At 40.7% G+C, this 19666-nt stretch overlaps 1 protein-coding gene and 1 non-coding gene across 2 annotated transcripts in view; both read right to left on the bottom strand.

Annotated features, from left to right (window-relative positions):
• Positions 1 to 2923: 2923 nt before the first annotated feature.
• TIMM23B (translocase of inner mitochondrial membrane 23 homolog B) overlaps positions 2924 to 19666 on the bottom strand; it is a 29106-nt gene continuing 12363 nt past the window's right edge. Inside the window, exons 5-7 of the mRNA XM_032804710.2 lie at positions 16720 to 16778; positions 13712 to 13822; positions 2924 to 3522 (exon numbers count right to left, since the gene is read on the bottom strand). Of these exons, the coding sequence (XP_032660601.1) occupies positions 3407 to 3522; positions 13712 to 13822; positions 16720 to 16778 (286 nt within the window). The 3' untranslated portion in view covers positions 2924 to 3406. The remainder of the gene's footprint in view (positions 3523 to 13711; positions 13823 to 16719; positions 16779 to 19666) is intronic.
• Positions 19412 to 19612, bottom strand: LOC116839165 (small nucleolar RNA SNORA74). Its single transcript, XR_004377064.1, has one exon. It is a non-coding gene; the product is annotated as a small nucleolar RNA SNORA74 (small nucleolar RNA).

The following is a 19666-nucleotide window of genomic DNA, read 5'->3' as shown; positions in this document are numbered from 1 at the left end:
TGTATTTTATACTAAGACTTCACCTTTTCAGTATGTTTGGTTAATTAAATTAATTTAAACTCCCAAGCCTACTTTGCTTTAGTGGGGACACCACTTTAAGGTAGTTTGAGACTTTCTGCAGCCTAGGTTTACCAGAGGGACAGATCAGTGGTTTGAGCATAGGCCTGCTAAACCCAGTGTTGTGAGTTCAATCCTTAAGGGGGCCATTTAGAGATATGGGGCAGAAATCTGTCAGGGATGGTACTTGGTCCTGCTGTGAAGGCAGGAGACTGGACTCTGACCTTTCAAGGTCCTTTCCAGTTCTGAGATAGGTATATTTCCATATTATTTACAGTCAATCTAGCCTTTAATTATGGCACTAGGGCATTAGTGGATTTGAACATCATATAGGCTAGTAACTGATTTTGTATCTAATGAATGACAGGTGACCTGCAAAGGAGACAAGAGGCCTTGTCTTAATTTGGGGGGGGGGGGGGAGAGGATTCCAATTAACTGGCTAGAGCATAGAGTATCACAAATCAAGCAGCTGAAATCTAATTGAGGGGAACTATTTTCACTTGCTTTCAAAACTCCAGGTATTGAACTTGCATGCCCCTCCGCTGCTGAAGGAGTCCAGCTGTTTGTTAAAGCCTCAAAACCTCTTTTGTTTTAGTTAAGATCTGTGAGCTCTGAGACTACATTTCAGTCCTGAAAAAATCTCCAGCAAAACAAGAACCTTTACATTCCTGATATTTCTCAAGCAAAACACTCCCAAAATTTCAGATTTCCTTTATACACCATCACAAAGGAGCAATTAGGGAGAAGCAGCAGCAGCTACTCTTCCTTTTCACTCTACACTCCACTTACCAAGAAGGAAAAACACAAAATCTAGTTTTAAGTAGCTTCAGTAGCAGAACTCTGTGGCTCTCAGCTAGTGCAAGTTATACACTTGTATTAAACACCTGCTTGGTACTGTTCTCTAATGACTGATAATTTAGGTTACGTGGTGTCAATTATAAGGCTTGTTAGCTACCTAGATAAAAGCTAGTCCTAAAGAAAGACCTTTGCTAGGGGGTGAAATGAGGCTCCCTTTTCAAGGGAAGAAACTCCTGTGAAAAGGCACATCTTTCCTTCTCCTCTTGTAAAAAGAAGGTAAAGTCAAGCTGGGAGAGGCTGCTTCCTGCTTTTTTACTGATCTCATTGCAGTGAGGTAAGAATTGGGATGCAGAACTGTTTCAACTGGGAGTATTTTTTTTAAGCTACCTCTTTCACAGGGGTTGCATAAGTGAGGGGGAAGCTTTGAGATTCTCTTATTTTGTTTTCAAACAGTACAAAGGGCTGCTTACTAATTCACAAACTCTACTTTATTAAAAAAAAAAAAAGGGCAGTGGGACGAGTAAGCTACTACACAACACTATCTCCAAGTCACCCTTTATTGTACCTTTTCCATCCTGGTTTACTGCCATAGCATGGGGAGGGTGGGTTATTTTAATCCTGAAGAAATTGACTAGGGCTCAGATGGATGTGAACCAGGGAATGGCTACAGCAAAGTTATCAGTAAAGGTAGGTAGAATCACCAGAGGAAGAACCAGAAGACTGCTGCTTACAGTGAATCTCCTCCCACACTTTCCACTTGCAGCATCTACTTTTTTACTCAGAGCCAACTTTCTGTGTAATAACTTCTTGGCACTATGCAAGAGCACTACTGTGCTTTTACTGTGGTAAAAAGGCTTCTTGTAGACAAACTATCTCAACAGCCAGCAGCTGGGGTTAAGAGAAAGCAGAGAGTTTATTCTGGAGAGAAGGAAGTGTTGGAATAGAATCCTAGTCTTGTATTGGGATTTGTAAATGCCTTGGATTAATACGCACTTCTGTAGTGTGGCTTATGAGGCATATACTCAACTGTAAGTATCTGATTAAGTGTAGGCTGCAGCAGTTCCTGTAACATTTTTGTAACCAGTAAATGTTAATGTATACACTTAAGGAATCCACTATTCTAGTTGCAAGTTCTGCACATGAGGGACGATTCCCCTTTCCACACCAAAGTAACCTCACTGATTTACTTTAGTGTAACTGAGAAGAGAATCAGGCCTATGCTTCCCAGCATGGGTGTAATGAAGACTGTTCTCAGAGAAACACTCTTTTTTTACTGAGAATGAAGGCTCAGATTTCTTCAAAAAGCATAAACATTTTCCTGCTTGACTCCATAGAGATGTTTTTACTAGGTTGAAATGGATGGTTTAACAAACTGCTTTCTAAACAGTGATGTTTTGTTTGCTTGGTTTCAATTTACTGACCAAATCAGTTTCCTCCTCGTTATCTTAATTCTGAAGCACTCATCTGTTTTAATAGTGAGAAAATACTCTGCAACACCACAGATCTCTGTCCATTCCAGCCACAGCCTGCATGAAGAAATGACTATTTGTAGTAATGGAAACAAATAAAACATCCAGTCAATTACCCCCTCTTTAAAACTATCACCATTCCATTTATCTAGCAGCAGGAGCCAGTTGGTCCATAGCTTTTCATTCCATTGATCCCTATGCATTGTCCTCCTGTGACCTAATCACATTGCCCCAATCAAACAAAACCAGAGGTTGGCATCACCATGTTGCACAGCAGACACTTGACAAAATTATTGTACTTAGTGATGGATGGTGGAGGGGTTATGGCACTGTCATTCAGCACTTCTTGAAAAATTACCATGGCCCTCAATTTTCAGACACATTCCTGAACAAAACTATTTTATAATCAAACAAAAAACACTGGCCTCTTGGTGTTTCTTGGCCTTATCAGGGTAAAAAAGGACAACTTAGAAAAAGCACATTAGTACCATGCTTCTATTTACTGTTTGATATACTTAACAGTTTTCACTGTGCTTTTACCATTAACACAAGCCTTGCCTTGTGCTAACTCCTAATGACAAACTCCACCTTGCTCCAGCTGAATTAACAGTGGCTTACAAAACCATTTTTATTTGTTAGAACTGCAGCAGTTAGCACTATGGACTCAAACTGTATTGGCTAGAAAGTAGCACAATCATAGTACACAAATAACCAAATGAACCTGGTGGCATAGCACTGTCTACGTGAGTTAAGTTAGGGGACCACATCTTGGAACTTATGTCCAGGGCTAGTAGAAAGAGATGCTGGGAAGACAATCTGTGCCTTTTGAGGAGAAGTTAATGGCCACATTGTAATCATCTGCAGACCCACCAGGTACCACTGCCTCCAGTAGTCTGCTGGCTAGAAGAGATGTGCCAGTCCTGGGAAATGGTGTCAATGAACTTCCTCACAGTATAATAGTTTCCATTCAGTTTCACACTAATTGTAGATAAAATATGAAGGGACATCACCAGACAGATTTTGCAATCAATTTGATTGGTGAACTACATAAAGTGTCCTATAATCAGTCCTCATGACCCTGCTCAGAGGGATTGTCGTTGTACTGAGCCCTTCATATGCTCCCAGTTGTTATAGAGAGCATAGAGGCCAGTGAGCATCAAGCCTGCAAGGCCTCCTCGTGCTATTCCACGCACTCCACCTGTGAAAGAAGAGTATATAGCATCAAATAATACCTAGGGAAAGTAGTTTGAGCAATTGGTTAGGCATCATTTAATCTAAGAGGATCTCAAATACAACACACTTTGAGTGACTGCATCTTTTTTCCCTTTGAAGTCTAAGCTTATTCATAAAAGCAACCCTCTCCCAAAGAGAGTACTTGTAGTTTTACTAGACTGGATAATAGAATCAGAAAGACCAATTATAACTTTAATTCTGTTAGTAGAACTGCCTGTAAAACTTATTAGCGTTCCTTATTTTAAATGGACGGTAAAGAACTTTTGAAGCAAACAAAAAACTCTCCATAGGTCATATCTTCTATATATTTATGACTGGATGTTTGATATGCAGATGAGACCTTTGCTGCTTTAGAATTAATCTCATGTTTATTCTAGCTCACCTGAAGTCCTAATCCTGTCTGTCAAATAAGGGGGAAGAGGTGAGGGGACAAGCATTAAACAGCGGAAACAGATGTGAACCTCTGCAACAGAACTTCTTTATATCTAGCCCTAGTCCTTTAATTAGAAATTGAGAGTTAAACAGGACTGCATCTAGGTTTTTAAAGTTTAGCTAATTTTGTTAATTTGGAATAAACTGGGGAAACAGGATCAGTCATCAAGCATGTGAGGGGATCATTGAATTGACTGACTTCACTCTCACTACTATCAGGCAGTTGAGGTCAAAGAAAAAGCAATGAAAAATACCAATTTATCTAGCTACCATAGTCACACACAAATATAATAAAACCATTTTAAATGGCTCTCCTATGCCAAATTTATTCTAAAAAAATTCTACTACTAACAGTAAAATGTGGGTTTAGCTACACAATGGTCATAATATAATCAGATGAAGTTTTCAGTCATGTGACAGTTAGTATTTCAGTTTTATGCCCTATTCAATATCCTGCTGTTAATCACTGTCAGATGGGCAAAAGCTGAATTCTGACAGTAAAATGGAGACTTCTCCAGTTTCCAATATCTAGTACCTTAACGCTTCCTGGGACAGTTCTAGGAACACACTGTACATGCAATTGTATTAGAGACCATGACCTTAACCTGTCAGGAAAACTAAATATTGGAACCTTCCATGTTTACCAGGACCAAGCCAAGTGAGAGATGAAGTCTGACATAAAGGGCTTGGCTACACTGGCGCTTTGCAGTGCTGTAACTTGCTGCGCTCAGGGGTGTGTGTTTTTCACACCCCGGAGCTAGAAAGTTGCAGTGCTGTAAAGCGCCAGTGTAGCCAAGGCCTTAGAAATAGATCACTTTCAGTTTTACAGCTAGATATGAACTGTCTGCTAGATGGGAATTAGCACAAGTACCAGGGGAATTTCACACATTCTTCGGCCTTAAACAGAAAAAGAAATGTGTATCATAGTAATCTGTACCAATTAATCAGTTCTTCCTAGAACAACAAGGAGTCCACTGGCACCTTAAAGACTAACATGCACAAATAAAACTAAGTTTTTGTGGGTAAAAAATGCACTTTTTCAGACGGATAGAGTTTTCACTTCATGCGTCTGAAGTAGTAGGTTTTTTACCCATGAAAGCTTATGCCCAAATAAATGTACCACAAAAACAATGAGGAATCCGGTAGCGCCTTAAATGCTAACAGGGCTACCCCTCTGATACTTAGTTCCTCCTAAGCTGCTTGAGGTTTTGTAGGTTACTTTAGTGGGACAAATTGTTAACTTCACCTAGATTGAGGCATTATTAAGCAGAATCCCTCTGGAGCTGCTATGTCTTAAATCTATTTGCATTGGCCTAGGAATGTCATAAAATAAGGAAACAGCAGAGGGGATAACCGGTGATCCAAGCTTACTTCCAGTCCTACCTTCTACAACTTTGCAGTTAGACTAGCTGTGCTCACCTAGCTACAAGTTCTCTTGTTTGTAAGTGGGTCAAGAACTCAGTTCAGCTAGGCTCCTAAATAAGTACTGAGCTCCCAGCAGCTCCCAATGAAGTCTTTGGGAGGTGCCGAATGCTCAGCAGCATTAAAGTTTTCTTTATTTACCTAAAACAGGATTTAAGAGTAACTCCTATTTTTGAAAAATTTGTCCTGGGTACATAGCACAAGAGGAGGGAGGTAAAGAGCTGACAGGACATTTGTGCAAAGATAATCATCTTGGGGAAAGGACAATATCCCTCCATGCACCCCAATCCTAGGGGAAAAATCCAAATGAACCCTTGGCTTGTGGGAAAGGATTTGCCACAGAGAATAAACAAGGGAAAGCTTTAACCAGTTAGGTGTAAAGGCAGATGACAGGACATTGCAAGGTTTCACCTATTCACAGAACAAATGCTACAGAAGCTAAACCACAGTGCAACTCCTCCTTCTAAAAATCCCATTCTCCCAATTGAGGGACGTTGCAAGAGGGTCTGAGCTGATTTCTGACAGTAGGAAGCTATTTAAAGACGCACATTTTATTTGGTTGTTTCCATGAGTCACTTGCCATGTCTAGCTATTTTTTGTGTGTGTGCAGGTTTGGACTCTTCAGTTCTCATGGCAATGTACTGCTTAGAGCATCGGAGGCAGAGCCAAAGTTTTCCTGTGGGCAGGTCAGGCAGCTGAGTAAAGAAACCCCACACAAGCTTTTACAATCCTCCAACCACCACATGCTTCAGTGCAGAGTGGATATTTGTGGGCAGCTTGGTGACTCTAAATCTTTCAGCAAGGCACAAGAGGATGTTTCAGTAGAACAGCTTGTTTCATGTAATGGAAAGTGATGCACAGAGTTTGTACAATGAGCCTTCCTGATAACTTAAAAGCACATAGGAACTGGGCATACTTAAGCTCCCAGCTATTACTATTGAGTTTTGGCATTTCACTCTTGGTTGGTACAATTTGCCACTGCTATCCAAAGCATTCACATACACAGGAGTGCAATGCTAAAGGAGTATTCTCCCACTCCGCCAAGTAGGTAGACTTGTATTTGAGCAAGAGTGTTCAACCCTTCCTGCTCTGCTCTAGCCAGCAAACTGCAGTTTTGCTAAACAAAATTAAGCTACTGGGCAGGAAATGTTAAGTGTTCTGACTTGATGACCCTACTTAGGAATTACCCCACCCCTATCCCCTGGGTGCAAAGTAAGTGACAGGCTGAATTCCCACTCCTCCCCTACAATCACTTTCTGCTAGTCTTGATAGCAAGTTGTTTTGGCACACCTCACCAGACATACATATTTATGCCATTATCTCACTTTGACATGTGCAAGGTGAGGCTGAAAGAGTCAAAAAAGGGGCTTAATTTGCTAGAATCTGATATTAAACCATATTTTTAAAGGAATAGCCAAGTAACAAAAGTTATTTAAGGAAATTTCTAAGGATACATTTTCCATGTCTTAAGTTAGATGAGCTGTTGTCTGATGTATACTTTTAGCTTGATACAGCTTATCAAAGAACCCTGTCTGCTTACGTGCATATTCATTCTGTCCCAGTTCGCCTTACATTTTATTGTACAGCATACTTGCAGCACTCAGAGCACAACTATCATACCAATTCACTGCCTCTTCACAAAAAGTGGAGCTGATAGCAGGGGAAATCATGTGCTCAAGCTGAAAGAGCTGGCCAGGCACATTTTTAGCTTACAGTTTTCACTGACTAATAGATATAGGGGTTTCAGGCAACATTAATTCCTCATCATTTCCTGAATATGTAAATAAAGGAAAACTATGGGTCAGGAGATAAAGAGAAGGAAAATGCCAACATTGATAACTGCTGCCTATTACCTTAGAAAGTAGACGTTAAAAACACTAAGCCAGAAATCTAGACATAAAAAATGTCAAGTAGAACAAGGCAGAAAGTTAAATCTAAATGTTTCATGGCTTCCAGGATCTGCCTCCCAAGAGCTTAGAATGAGAAATCATCTTTTTTTTCTTCTGCAGCCTGTAGAAGAAATAGCTTCAAAGTTTTAAAGGCCTGATTTTCAGAGGTGATAAGCACTTTCAACTCCCACAGACTTAAAATGAAGCAGTAGTTAATTGGCATCTCTGAATCTGGCCCACTGCTTTTCATTTAAAAACAAACAAACCCACATTTGTGTAGTTAAATGTAGGTCTATGCTAGGAAAATTTTCTAAAAATTCACTACTGCCCCTGGGAGTTTCCAGGGTAGCAAAGGCCCACTGGTATAGAAATTACTGAGGGAACGCAGAGCTGAAGAAATGAACTGTTCTAGAGAAACAGCTCTGATTTCAGACTGCTGTAGCCAGATGCTAAGGCATGGTCTATACTTAAAACACAGGCTATGTCCACACGACAGACCTTACAGCGGCACAGCCATAGCACTGCAGCTGTGCAGCTATAAGATCTCCCATGTACCTGCTCTGTATGGACTTGGCATAATGCTGTCCACACCAGTGCTTTTGTCGGTGAAACTGACATTGGTCCGGGAGGGTACTCACCCCATCCCCTCGACCAACAAGTTTTTCTGACAAAAGTGCTAGTGTAGATACAGCCTTAGGTTGACCTACTTAGATCTTTCAGGGCTGTGAACAATTTCACACCTCATGCAGCTAGGTTGACCTCCTTCCTCACTGTAGCTGGATTACTACATCAACGGGAAAACCCCTTATGTCAGTCTAGGAAGCATCTGCACTACAACAGCACACCTACAACACTTGAAACTTGGAAACTTTCCTTGTCTGGTGGCTGTGGTGGAAGGGAGACAGACTTCATTTTCTAAAGAAACTAGATTTTCATTTAAAAACCCCCAAAACCACTTTACAGCCCCTACATGGTTGTTAGTATCATCTTTTATATATTAACCAACGCAGTGTTCTCTTCCTGAGTCTGTTAGCTCCTGTGTTTCCACTGGTGATATTCAGAACCCTGCAAGCAGCAGTGAAACTGAGAAGCTGCTCTATTTTACACTGCTGTTGCTACTTGAGAGAACTAAGATCAGGCATAAGTCAGAGGCAACTGTTTAACCCCTGAATGGGTTGTATTTGATCCTCCTCCCCTGTGAAAAATACCTTTCCCTTCTTGTACCAGATGTGGAACATCTCTTGGATCAGAGCATGATTAAAAGTGAATCTGTCCACAACCTAATTCAGTTGAGTTTATTCATTTAGAACTCTTGTCAAGGTGGCATCTAAGATGCTGACACTATAAAGAAGACAGACCACACTGGTTGTTCATTATATTTCTGAAGTATCTAAATGGATTTCAATTTACAGCTAGGAAGCAAAATCTGCTACAACGAATTTTATGTAGGTTCTGAAGACGAGCAAGATATCACAGAGCCTGTATCTGCAGCAGGTTGCAAAATACCTCAAGGGTTTCTCCCTGAAGAAACACAATGGATTAAACAAGAGAACCTCTGCTTCCTAGCAGATACAGTGTGTGTGTGTGTTGTTTTTTTAAAAATTTAACACTTGGATCAAGGAAACTGTAACAAATCAGGCCCCAGTTTGTAGGGCTCGCTGTCTCATGAGTTGTCTGTGTGGCTTCTTTTACAGCTAGACCAGTTCTCCTGAACTTCTGCCCATTACAGCTACAGCAAATTACTCCCTAGATCTAGCCTGGTCAGACTTTGTATTGGTAGCAATAAAGTGATTAGTCCTGTTTAATGAATTTAAGATTTGTTGACTTTCAGGGTTGTCCTATATTTCTAAAATGATGACTGGTTCATTTTAGCTATTAATATGTATGTAACCTCCTTTCAGATGGACCTGCTGATTGCAACAAAATTAATATTTATTGCAATAGATTTAGGATCCAGAGACTCTACTCAGGATCGCAGCCCCATTGTACTAGGTGCTGTATACATACATGGAAACAGTCCCTTTTCCAAATGTTAGTGGTCTCCTTGCTGCCTCCCCAAAAGAAAAAGCTAAATACACTAAGCCATAAGGAGAGGAAAAGAGAGTCATTTACAAACTCAGCTTATGTTTTATGTTAAAGGTTAAGTTTTCTGCTGACTCAATTCACTGTGCAAAGAGCTTTGCTTTTATAGCTAAACAGGCAAATTTAAAACTGACAAACTTGTTTTAAGCTTGACTGAAGTTTTCAGTGACCCTTGTTTTTGAATCAAAAGAAAGTCCTAAGCTGATAGGACAGAAAAGCAGGGCAGAAGTAGTCTTGGAACATCAGTTGGCAGCTCCCAAGAGGGGTTCTGTGATCTAACCCGTCATAATATGCATCATAACATCCACTGCAGTAATTCTGACCACAACAGATCAGTTCTTATTTCTGCTTGTTTATAAGTGGCAATACCCAATAGGAAAATTTTTTTAACGGTGGGGCAGAAAGAGACCCACCACCTTATTGCATTTACGGGCTTTTCTGCTTTGGAATGTTTATACAAAGACTTTGAATCTGAACTCATTTGAACCGCTTCTCTGCAAACTATGATGACACTGCGCAACCCAGGGAGTGGGGAGGGAAAACAGGAAGAAAAGTGTTGATCTGCTTTTTTCTGAGATTATAAATCAGTTTACAAGACCACTTTTAGCAGGCAACAAGTTTGGGGGTGGGGGGTGTGTGTGACTGAGCAGCATATGCTCCCTGATGAGCTAGAGCATTTTTCCAACAATTCTCCTGCTCCTTATAACACCAGTAAAAGAACAGGAGAGGATTTCCTTTGTCTATCACTAACCATCTACTTGGAACATTCAGTGTAAAGTGTGATCTCAAAATGTGTCCCAACAAGCTGCAAGAGTAGTGTAGCAGTTAATACTGCACTTAACTAGCTCCAGTTGTAAAAAGTCTCTAATCACAGCACTTAATCTTCATGCAACAGCATAAACAGAAAAACTTAGATAATTTTTTCCAGAGTGGCCCCATGCACTCTTTGGCCAAAGTTCAATTCACTTTGTTACTTAGTCATTTCTAAACATTTGCTAATCTAGACCGTGTAGAATAGCTAAATTCTGCAAAGGATTTTGTTGCAACATAGTTCCCTATTCTAATCTTGTGACATCTTTGTACATTTTTTATGGTGCATTTAAAACATTCATAAGGGCAAAATGTGAGATCAAGGGTTAGTTTGGGGAATCAGTTTTCTTAGCAGCAGCATAATACACTAGATGCCAGCAGTGGCCTTCCTGTGAGCTATTTCTGACCAGTTTTCCCCTCATCAAAAGCTAAGTCAATGCAGTTTTAAAAACCCAGTCAATAAGCAAGCTTCATAATGCAGACACAGAAATGTTCAATCCCGCAAGGCTACCACTGATACTGAGTCACAGTGCTATATCCATGCACTGCTGAGGGGAGCAGAAAGAAGGGGAAAGAGTCAGAGCTGTGTAGAGCCTAGAAAGTGAAGATGGAATTCATTCCCTTCAACAAGTGTGAATATCGCCTGTGATGTTCTCACTTAAGGAATCAAAACTTATCATAAACCTTGGAAAGCTTCAATTACACCTGTAGTGTAGCAGTTAATACTGTACTTAACTAGCTCCAGTGGAGTTTAATATGCCAATTGTTCTAAGGGGTTTCTGCAAGTGGCATTTCATATGTAACAAAGTATAGAAAAATTACCTGAAGTGATATATTGGTACATACAGTGCTGTGAACAGAGGCAAACCATTATCTATACTGCCATTAGATCAGTAACTTCGGCCATCAGAAGTTAAAGGAACAACTTTTTTTCTTCCTATTTGTCTTTTAGAATATATACTGTATATACTCGTTCAGAAGCCGAATATTTTTGGTAAAAAAGAGACGCATCAAAGAACGGAGGTCGGCTTATAAACAGGTCTACACCAAAATTTGATTATTTTAAACTCTATGGAATCATTGAATTGAATATCTGATACACTGTCATTTTGTTCACCTGGAGCATCTGCACGCATGGAGCCCCCCAGCTCCCTGTGGCGCACCACTTCCTGCAGCTCTCATTGGCTGGGAACGGCAAACTGCAGACGGAGCCGAGAGGCTCTGTGCCTGCAGACATTCCAGGTAAACAAAATGTCCAGGTCCACTAGCAGCTTACCCTAACAGGCCAGGAGCCAAAGTTTGCCAACCCCTGAAATATAGGCTCGTCTTATGAAAAGGTCATACAGTTTTGGGTATATTTCCATTTTGGGCGGTCAGCTTATAAACGTGCTATTGAATGAGTATATACAGTGTGTGTGTATATATTTTAAAGAAAATCAGTACACTGAAGATATACTGCAGGAACAATCCTGTCTTGGCAAGGGAAAGGCTAGCTGCCCTTACAAGTTATCTCTGCCTGTGCCACCCCAAGATTGAATTAAAGCAATACACTCTCCATGAGACGAGAGGGGCTATGGATAAAGGTTTATTAAAATCATGAATCATGTGGAGAAAATGAATAAGGAAGTGTTGTTTACCCTTTCACACAACATACGAATCAGGGATCACCCGATGAAATGGATAGGTAGAGCAGGTTTAAAACAAACCAAAGGAAGTACTACTTCACACAGTGCACAGTCAACCTGTGAAAGTTGTTGGCCAGGGATGTTGAGAAGGACAAAAATATAACTGCATTCAAAAAAGAATTAGATAAATTCATGGAGGATAGGTCCATCAATGGCTATTAGTCAGGATAACCAGAGGTACAGCCCCATGCTCTGGGTATCCCTAAATGTCTGACTGCCAAATGCTGGGACTGGATGACAAGATGGATCACTTGATAATTGTGCTGTTCATTCCCTTTGAAGCATCTGGCATTGGTCACTGTCAGAAGACAGGATACTGGACTAGATGAACCATTGGTCTCACTCACTATGGTTTTATACTTGAAAACCAATGGGAAACTTCTGCTAGTGTAAAGTATGCCAGCCTGCTTGCTTAGTGCTGCTTCCTGCAGGAAGCATCCCATCATCTTCCAATGCTCACTGCCACTGTGCAATTCACAGCGGTGTTTGACTCAAAGTCCTAATGGCTTAGGAAACAAGTTACACAAGAAACAGTATAAGGTTTCTACAAAGGGTGATGTAACTATATTCCCAAAATTTATCTCCTACAATATACTAATTGTTTACTAAAATACACTCCTAATTACAATACCAAATTATCTGTTGCCTTAAGGAAAAAGGCTAATTAAAATTCTTAGGTTTTCATTTTTGTAAAATTTCATTTTTCTTTGAAATGGTTTGGTTACTATTATAAACAATATGTACTTAGAGTTGTACTGTAATGGTAATGTCAACACAGCTGTAATAAGCCTTGTGGATGTGCAGGGTTGGGGGGAGATGCAAGTGGTAGATGTGGTATATCTTGATTTTTTTTTTTTTTTTTTTTTAGTAAGTCCTTTGACACTGTCGTGCGTGATCTTCTCAAACAAACTAGGGAAATATAGTCTAGATGGCGTTACTATAAGGTAGGTGCATAACAGGTTGGAAAACTGTTCTCAGAGTAATCATCAGTGGTTCACTGTCAAGCTGGACGGACATATGGGGGTTACCACTGGTACTTACGCTGGAGCATGAAACAACTGATTTAAGGAGTCTTTTTTTATGAAGATGGAATCCAAAACAAGGCCTACGATAGTTGTACTGTATGTCTATCTAATAGAATTTTATAGGTCAGACCCTCCAAACACTTTGTTCCCTTAAACAATCTTTACCTTTCAGGTGGCTGAGGATACACAGTCTTTGGCCTCATTTTGCCTTAACAGGCACCAGAGATGTTAGGGTTATTGCTACAACAATACATGTAATTAAGTGGTTATGAATCTACTATATCACAGAATATATTCTTCCACCATAAAACATTCCCATACTTTTAAAATCCTAAATCATGACCTAATTCTTAAGGGTAAATCTACTCTGAAAAGTGACTTTAAAAACAGCACTGTGGAGATTCATATCTATTTAAATGATTTCCAGGTTAAATTTACCCAGTTTACATAGGCAATTTCCCAGTCCTACAAATGCCATATGGCTTCTTTCATTCTCACACATCAGCACTGATAGATTCTGCAACCCAAACTGTGCCTTGAGTGCCACCTGTGTAACCACATTGTCTTTAGAGGCTTTTAACAAATCTAATATATATGAAGGAATAAAGCGGCTCACATTCTTTGCTGTGTTGGTTGACACTAAAGTCCTGTGTGTGCTCAGAGTTGTAGCTGTGGAAACAACTTTGCTGAGTAAAAATATGCCCTTTTTATATAATCACCCTTCAGAGCAGAACAACACTTTAAAAACCTAAGTTTACATTCATGCTTTACATATCTTCGGCAAAAATATTCATATTATCTTAATCTACCTGTGCATTTGTATAACATTCCTGTCATGGTCCCAGCAGCTACTGTGTTCAGGTCATCTTCTGCACCTCGTGTTTTCTCTATGATGACTCCAAATGCGCTGTAAAGCAATGCTGGAAGAGGAATTAAAGTTATTGGTAAAATATCAAAATATTTGCACCAAATTACCTTGCCATCCATGTTCTAGAAGAGATAAGATTAACCAGGCCTTGGATTCTGGTCTCAATGCAGCTTTCAAAGGAATCCCTCCTGAGCCCACATTCATATTTTTCCATTTCTGATGGAGTCTTTGCAACTTCCCTTTACTCCTGCTATTAATGCCTTAAGGCTACATCTTTGGCCTTTTCAGTCTTTAACATTACATCATTTCTATTCTATAAGAAGGATATCTATGTCTATCCTCATTTCAACTGCACTATAAGCTCTGTTTCTGTTTGCATATAATAATTTTGTCCCTAAAGCTGAAGTGTTGCACCATCTTACACATTTAGTTAACAGGAAAGCATCAATCTGAGGGACTGTCTCCATGACAAAAGGGAATCTATGAACCCATAGTAAGGGTGCATGAGCCCAAGCCAGCAAACAAACTAATCCCTGGTATAATGTAACAGTATCTAGAATCTTCATATAGGGTGAAGACTAGTAAAGAACTTCATATCACTCAAAACAGTATAGATACAATACTGTTAGTTATTCTTGCTGCTCTAAAAGCCAGATTACGATACCTTTGCTCACATGATTGTACTTTACTCCTCCAAAACCCGTTGCTCTCAAAATGCTACTGAATATGAGCAAGGATATTGATCTGGCCTAAAATGTGCAGTATTAGAGGAAAAAAAATCTTGTTCAACAGAATCCTTCAAAATTGATCACTCCATAAATGGACAACTATAATACTACTGAACTATCTCTGTTTAGCAGGGACTCTTGAAAATTAACACAAACAGCAAGGTGGAAGAGGAGAGAGTTGCTCCTTATTTTTGACACACACAAAGAAGAAGCATGGAGCTTCCACAGCACCTAGCACACGAGAAGCCAGAACCAACTCTCATGTTATGCCTGATACTCCTAAGGACTACAATATGTTAACTAGGAAGGTCATGTTCTACATGAAATCTGCACACTAGAATGCATGCCAGTATAACTAAGACAAACACTGAAGGAAGATTACTCAAGAAAACAAACACAGCTGTGAAGAATCTGTTAATATGTCACTCATCACACTGGAACCTTGAACTGCAACAAGCAGCACCTTTTTCAGACTTGTTTTTATCTATATTTTCCAGTTTTATAAGCCCATAATAGGTAAAAAAGAGAACTGCCATAATGGAAAAGACCCAAGGTTCATTTAGTCCAGTGTCCTGTCTGACAGTGGCCAGTACCAGATACTGCAGGGTTCTTGTGACTTCCTCTGAAGTAGCAGATGTGGGATTATCTGCTCCCCCCACTGTGTCATCCAGATTTCTAATGGTTACAGATAGGCTTAAATCCTGAAGCACAAGGTTCGATAGCTCTCCCAAAAATTGGTGTAAGTTATAACTCTGGATATCTGTAAAATTATCCAATCCCTTTTAGAATCTTAAATTTTTGGCATCAACTTCCTGGCATCAAATTCCGTAGTTTAATTACACATTCTATGAAAAGTAATCCCTTTGATCAGTTTATTTGATTTTCCCACTTTTCAATTTAATTGAATACGCCTTTGTTCTTGTGCAAAACAGGGAGAACAGCAGTTCCTGATCTACCTTTTTTAGACCACTCACTTTATCAACTTTTATCATGTCCCAACTTTAGTCTTATTTCTCAGGGAAACAACCCCAGTCTTTTCAATCTCTCTTCAGGCCCTTGATCATTCTTGTTCTCCTCTGGAGTCCCTTTAGTTCTGCAATGTCCTTTTTAGGGTATGTTTACACTGCAGCTGGGAGTAGCCTCCCAGCTGGGTAAGACAGCCTTGTGATAGCAGACTAAAAATAGCAATGTGGCCATTACTGCCAGGCTTTCAAGTTTAGGGAGCTGTGTGGGCTTGAGAGCCTGAGCCGCAGCCTGAGCCCTGCTAGCTTAAGTCTATCTACCCAGGGTTGGGAGGATCACTCCAAGCTGCAGTGCAGACATAACCTAAGAAACTGGATGGCCAATACTGTACATAGTATTCCAGAGGAGGGTGCACCATTGATTTATATAAAAACATTATTTTATTACTCACCATCCCATTCCTTATACCTCCTAAAGCATTTTTTTTTTTTTTTTTTTTTAACTGCAGCTGTGCTGAAGCGGAGGTCTTCACTGAGCTTCCTAGAACATTACCTAGATCCCTTTCTTGCGCTGACATAGTTTTGCACCACACAGGGTTCTAAATTAACTAATCGATATGTCCATCCAAAGTGCATTACTACTTTGTATTTAGCAACACTGAATTTCGTTTGCTATCCACAATGTTAGAGAGACAGATATAAAGAAATCATTTTGAGATGTCTACTGTCCCTAATTACTCCTGTTGAGCCAGCAGGCCCACTGATTTTTGTCCAGTCTTCTTTCTTCTGATATATTAAAACAACCCCCTTTAGTTGGTTATTTTTACATCGTTAGCTATTTGGTCTTCAAAATTCATTTTGGATTTTCAAATTTCTCTCACTTAACGTTTGCTGTATTTTTCAGAGACAGAAAAAAATGGTGACTAATGACTAAGCACTTGTCATAATACACATGAAAGGCTAAGAGAATAAGTTGAAGTTAATTCTACAAATGTCTCTCTGAGCAGAGGACTAGAGAATTTAGGTGCCCAACTTCAAAGACCTGAAAGAGGCCTAGTTTTCAGGCAGTGCCAAGCACCACTCTCTGAAAAACTGGGCCTTTTAGATGTCTTAAAGTTGAGACCCAAAATCACCAGCTGTGACTGAAAAATTTAGCCATAGGCTACATCAACTCATTTAGTGTGCCAAGAAACCAAAATGTGTTTTAATTTGCTTCAAACTCTTTGTACATTGTTTAGTTTGAGATAAGTTTGACTTACCCAAGGATCCCAGTGTGTTGGCCCATAGAGCTCCTTGCCTTGTCACCATATTTAAAATTCTGAAGATTAAAAAAAAAGTTTAATAAAACTTAAATACCTTATTTATTAATCAGATGCCCATGGGCCCCAATCGAGATGAGGATTGCATGGTACTAAGCACAATGGAATACACATTTAATTCTATATATTTAGTATGGTAATAACTATAGTATGAGAACCCAATATAAAGCCATTCTATCATCAGAGAGCATGTAGTCTTAAAACTTGGTTTGTTTTTTTTGTCCTCTAGAGAGATATGTATATGACTTCCTACAAGCCTGCCTGAAGTTTAAATGATACATCCCTGATGCCAGTCCTCATGTCAGGATACCATTTAAAACAGGTTCTTAGGTTTGATCCCTGCTGCTGTTCAGTTCAAAACATTGTTTCTTTACTTAAAAATGCTGCTTTCCACTTCTGGGAAATGCAAAATGACCATCTACTAGAGCAGTGGTTTTCAAACTTTTTTTCTGTGGACTCAGTTGAATTGTTGATGCTCATGACCCAAAGGAGCTGGGGATGAGGAGTTTGGGTTGTGGGAGGGGACTCTGGGCTGGGAGCTGGGGTTTGGGAGGGGGTTCAGGGCTCTGGGCTGGGGATGAGGGGTTTGGGGTGCAGAAAGGGATTACGGGTTTGGGGGGAGCCTCAGAGGGTTGGGGTGCAAGGGTGAGGGCTGTGGAGTGAGGCCAGGAATGAGGGGTTCAGGGTGTGGGAGGGGGCTCTGGGCTGGGGATGAGGCATTTGGGGTGCAGAAAGGGATTATGGGTTTGGGGGGCCTCAGGGCTGGGGCAGGTGTTGGGGTGCAGGAGAAGGACAGGGCTCTGGGCTGGTGGTGCAGGCTCTAGTGTGGGGCTGGGGATGAAGGGCGTGGGGCACAGGTAGGGGTTCCAGGTTTGGGGGGGGACGACTCAGGGCTGGGGTGCAGCCCTCTAGTGGCTCCCAGTCAGCAGTGCAGCCGGGGTACAGAGGCAGGCTTCCTGCCTGTCCTGGTACCATGGAGTGTGCTGACCTCTGGAAACAGCCGGCAGCAGGTCCAACTCCTAGGCAGAGGTGCGCAAGCAGCTCCGCACGACTCTCGCCCGCAGGCACTGCCTCCCCTGAGCTCTCATCTTCTGGTTTCTGGCCAACGGGAATGCAGAGACAGTGCTTGGGGTGGGGGCAGCACAGGGAGCCCCACAGCCCTCCTGCTTAGAAGCCAGACTGGCTGCTTCTGGAGCACAGCACAGTGTCGGAAAAGGTAGGCAAATTTAACGTCCTGGTTGGTGGTGCTGACCAGAGCAAGGTGACCTCGTGCCTTACGTGCCACGACCCAGTACTGGGTCGCAACCCATGGTTTGAAAAACACTGGGCTAGAGTGATTCCAAATGATACCATAATAATCCTCTTCTAGTCACATAAGGTATATTAGGCTTTGTCTATACTAGCACTTTTGTCGGTAAAAATTTTATCATCTCAAGGATGTGGAAAAAAACAACCCACCTCCCTGAGAGAATTAAGCGTTAGTGCTATGTCACAGGAGAAGCTCTTGGTATAGTTACTGCCGCTCATTGGGAATGTTTTAATTATCATGGAGCAGCTGCTTGGGAAACCTTATAGTGATGCAGCTGTAAGGACTGTAGTATTGACATAGTCTTAGACTCCCCTAATGACTTAAGTGGGGAAGAGAGGAGGAAATTAGACAAGGAAGCCAATACATTTTCCTCTTGCATTCAAGGTAGAAATGACACAGCTACAAATGAAAGATTAGCCACTCAACACTGAGTACAGTAACTCCTCGCTTAATGTTGTAGTTATGTTCCTGAAAAATGTGACTTTAAGCGAAACGATGTTAAGCGAATCCAATTTCCCCATCAGAATTAATGTAAATGAGGGGGTTAGGTTCCAGGGATATTTTTATATATATACACACACACCCACATACCTCTACCTCTGACTAATAAGGATCTAGTAAACACTGAGCCCCCCAAAACACTATAATATGCAGCTGAAGTTACAGGTAGGTAGGAAATTGTAATTCCCCAAGTCAGACTCTGGACAAGACACCAGAGTTAACACCATATACTTGCGAAAACGGCCATGATATCTTTATGATCAACGAGTTGTCAGAACCTTTGGTTAGGTTTTACATCAGTTCTGAATGATGGCAGCCTAGGCAGCATAGTGCCCTCAACTCCCTCTGGTATTTATTCATTACTGACTCAAAGACCACTACCTACTGAATCGCCAGCACTAACTATTGCAGTACACTAGGTATCTCTGATCCAATTACTGACTTAATGTGCTCCCTTGTAGTTTATGAGACAATAACCGGATGAGAGACCTTCCAGGAAACCAAAGTGTTCCAAGAGTTGAAGCTGGCGAACCTAGCAGACAGCACTCTTCCTGCTGAGGTCAACACTGAACCAGTGCCCAAACTTTAGACAGTATGGTGAAGACAGAAAGAAGGGTGGCTGGTTTGAACAAAAACTATTTTACCAAATAGAGGCATTTGAAATGACTTGACACTTATGTTATAGTAACAATGGATAGTGCCAGGAAATATTTGGTTAAAAGAAAATTGCAGTATATTTAGAAGATTAAAAGAAATTAATTTTACATATTCATTTGCCCCTGGAATCATGTACACTATAGAAGCTTAAGAAATTTAATATTTCATGCATGGTTCCAGACTAGCATTAAAGAGTGAAGGCAAATGCTTAGTGCACACTCAGGGAAGCACAACACTGTTCCACACTGGTGGCAGCTGCCTTCAGAAGTGTGACGACAGACAGATGAAATGGCCAGTATTTTATCTCCCAGCAGCGTAACACTGTCAGGGGCATGGTACTGCCCTGGACAGCTTACTGCCACTGGAATTCAGTGTCAAACTATGAAAACATAGTTTTACATGTATCTGTTTCTGAATTAT

The sequence above is a fragment of the Chelonoidis abingdonii genome, chromosome 15, assembly GCF_003597395.2.
Source record: "Chelonoidis abingdonii isolate Lonesome George chromosome 15, CheloAbing_2.0, whole genome shotgun sequence".
NCBI lineage: Eukaryota > Metazoa > Chordata > Testudines > Testudinidae > Chelonoidis > Chelonoidis abingdonii.
This window is presented reverse-complemented; position numbering and strand designations above follow the sequence as displayed.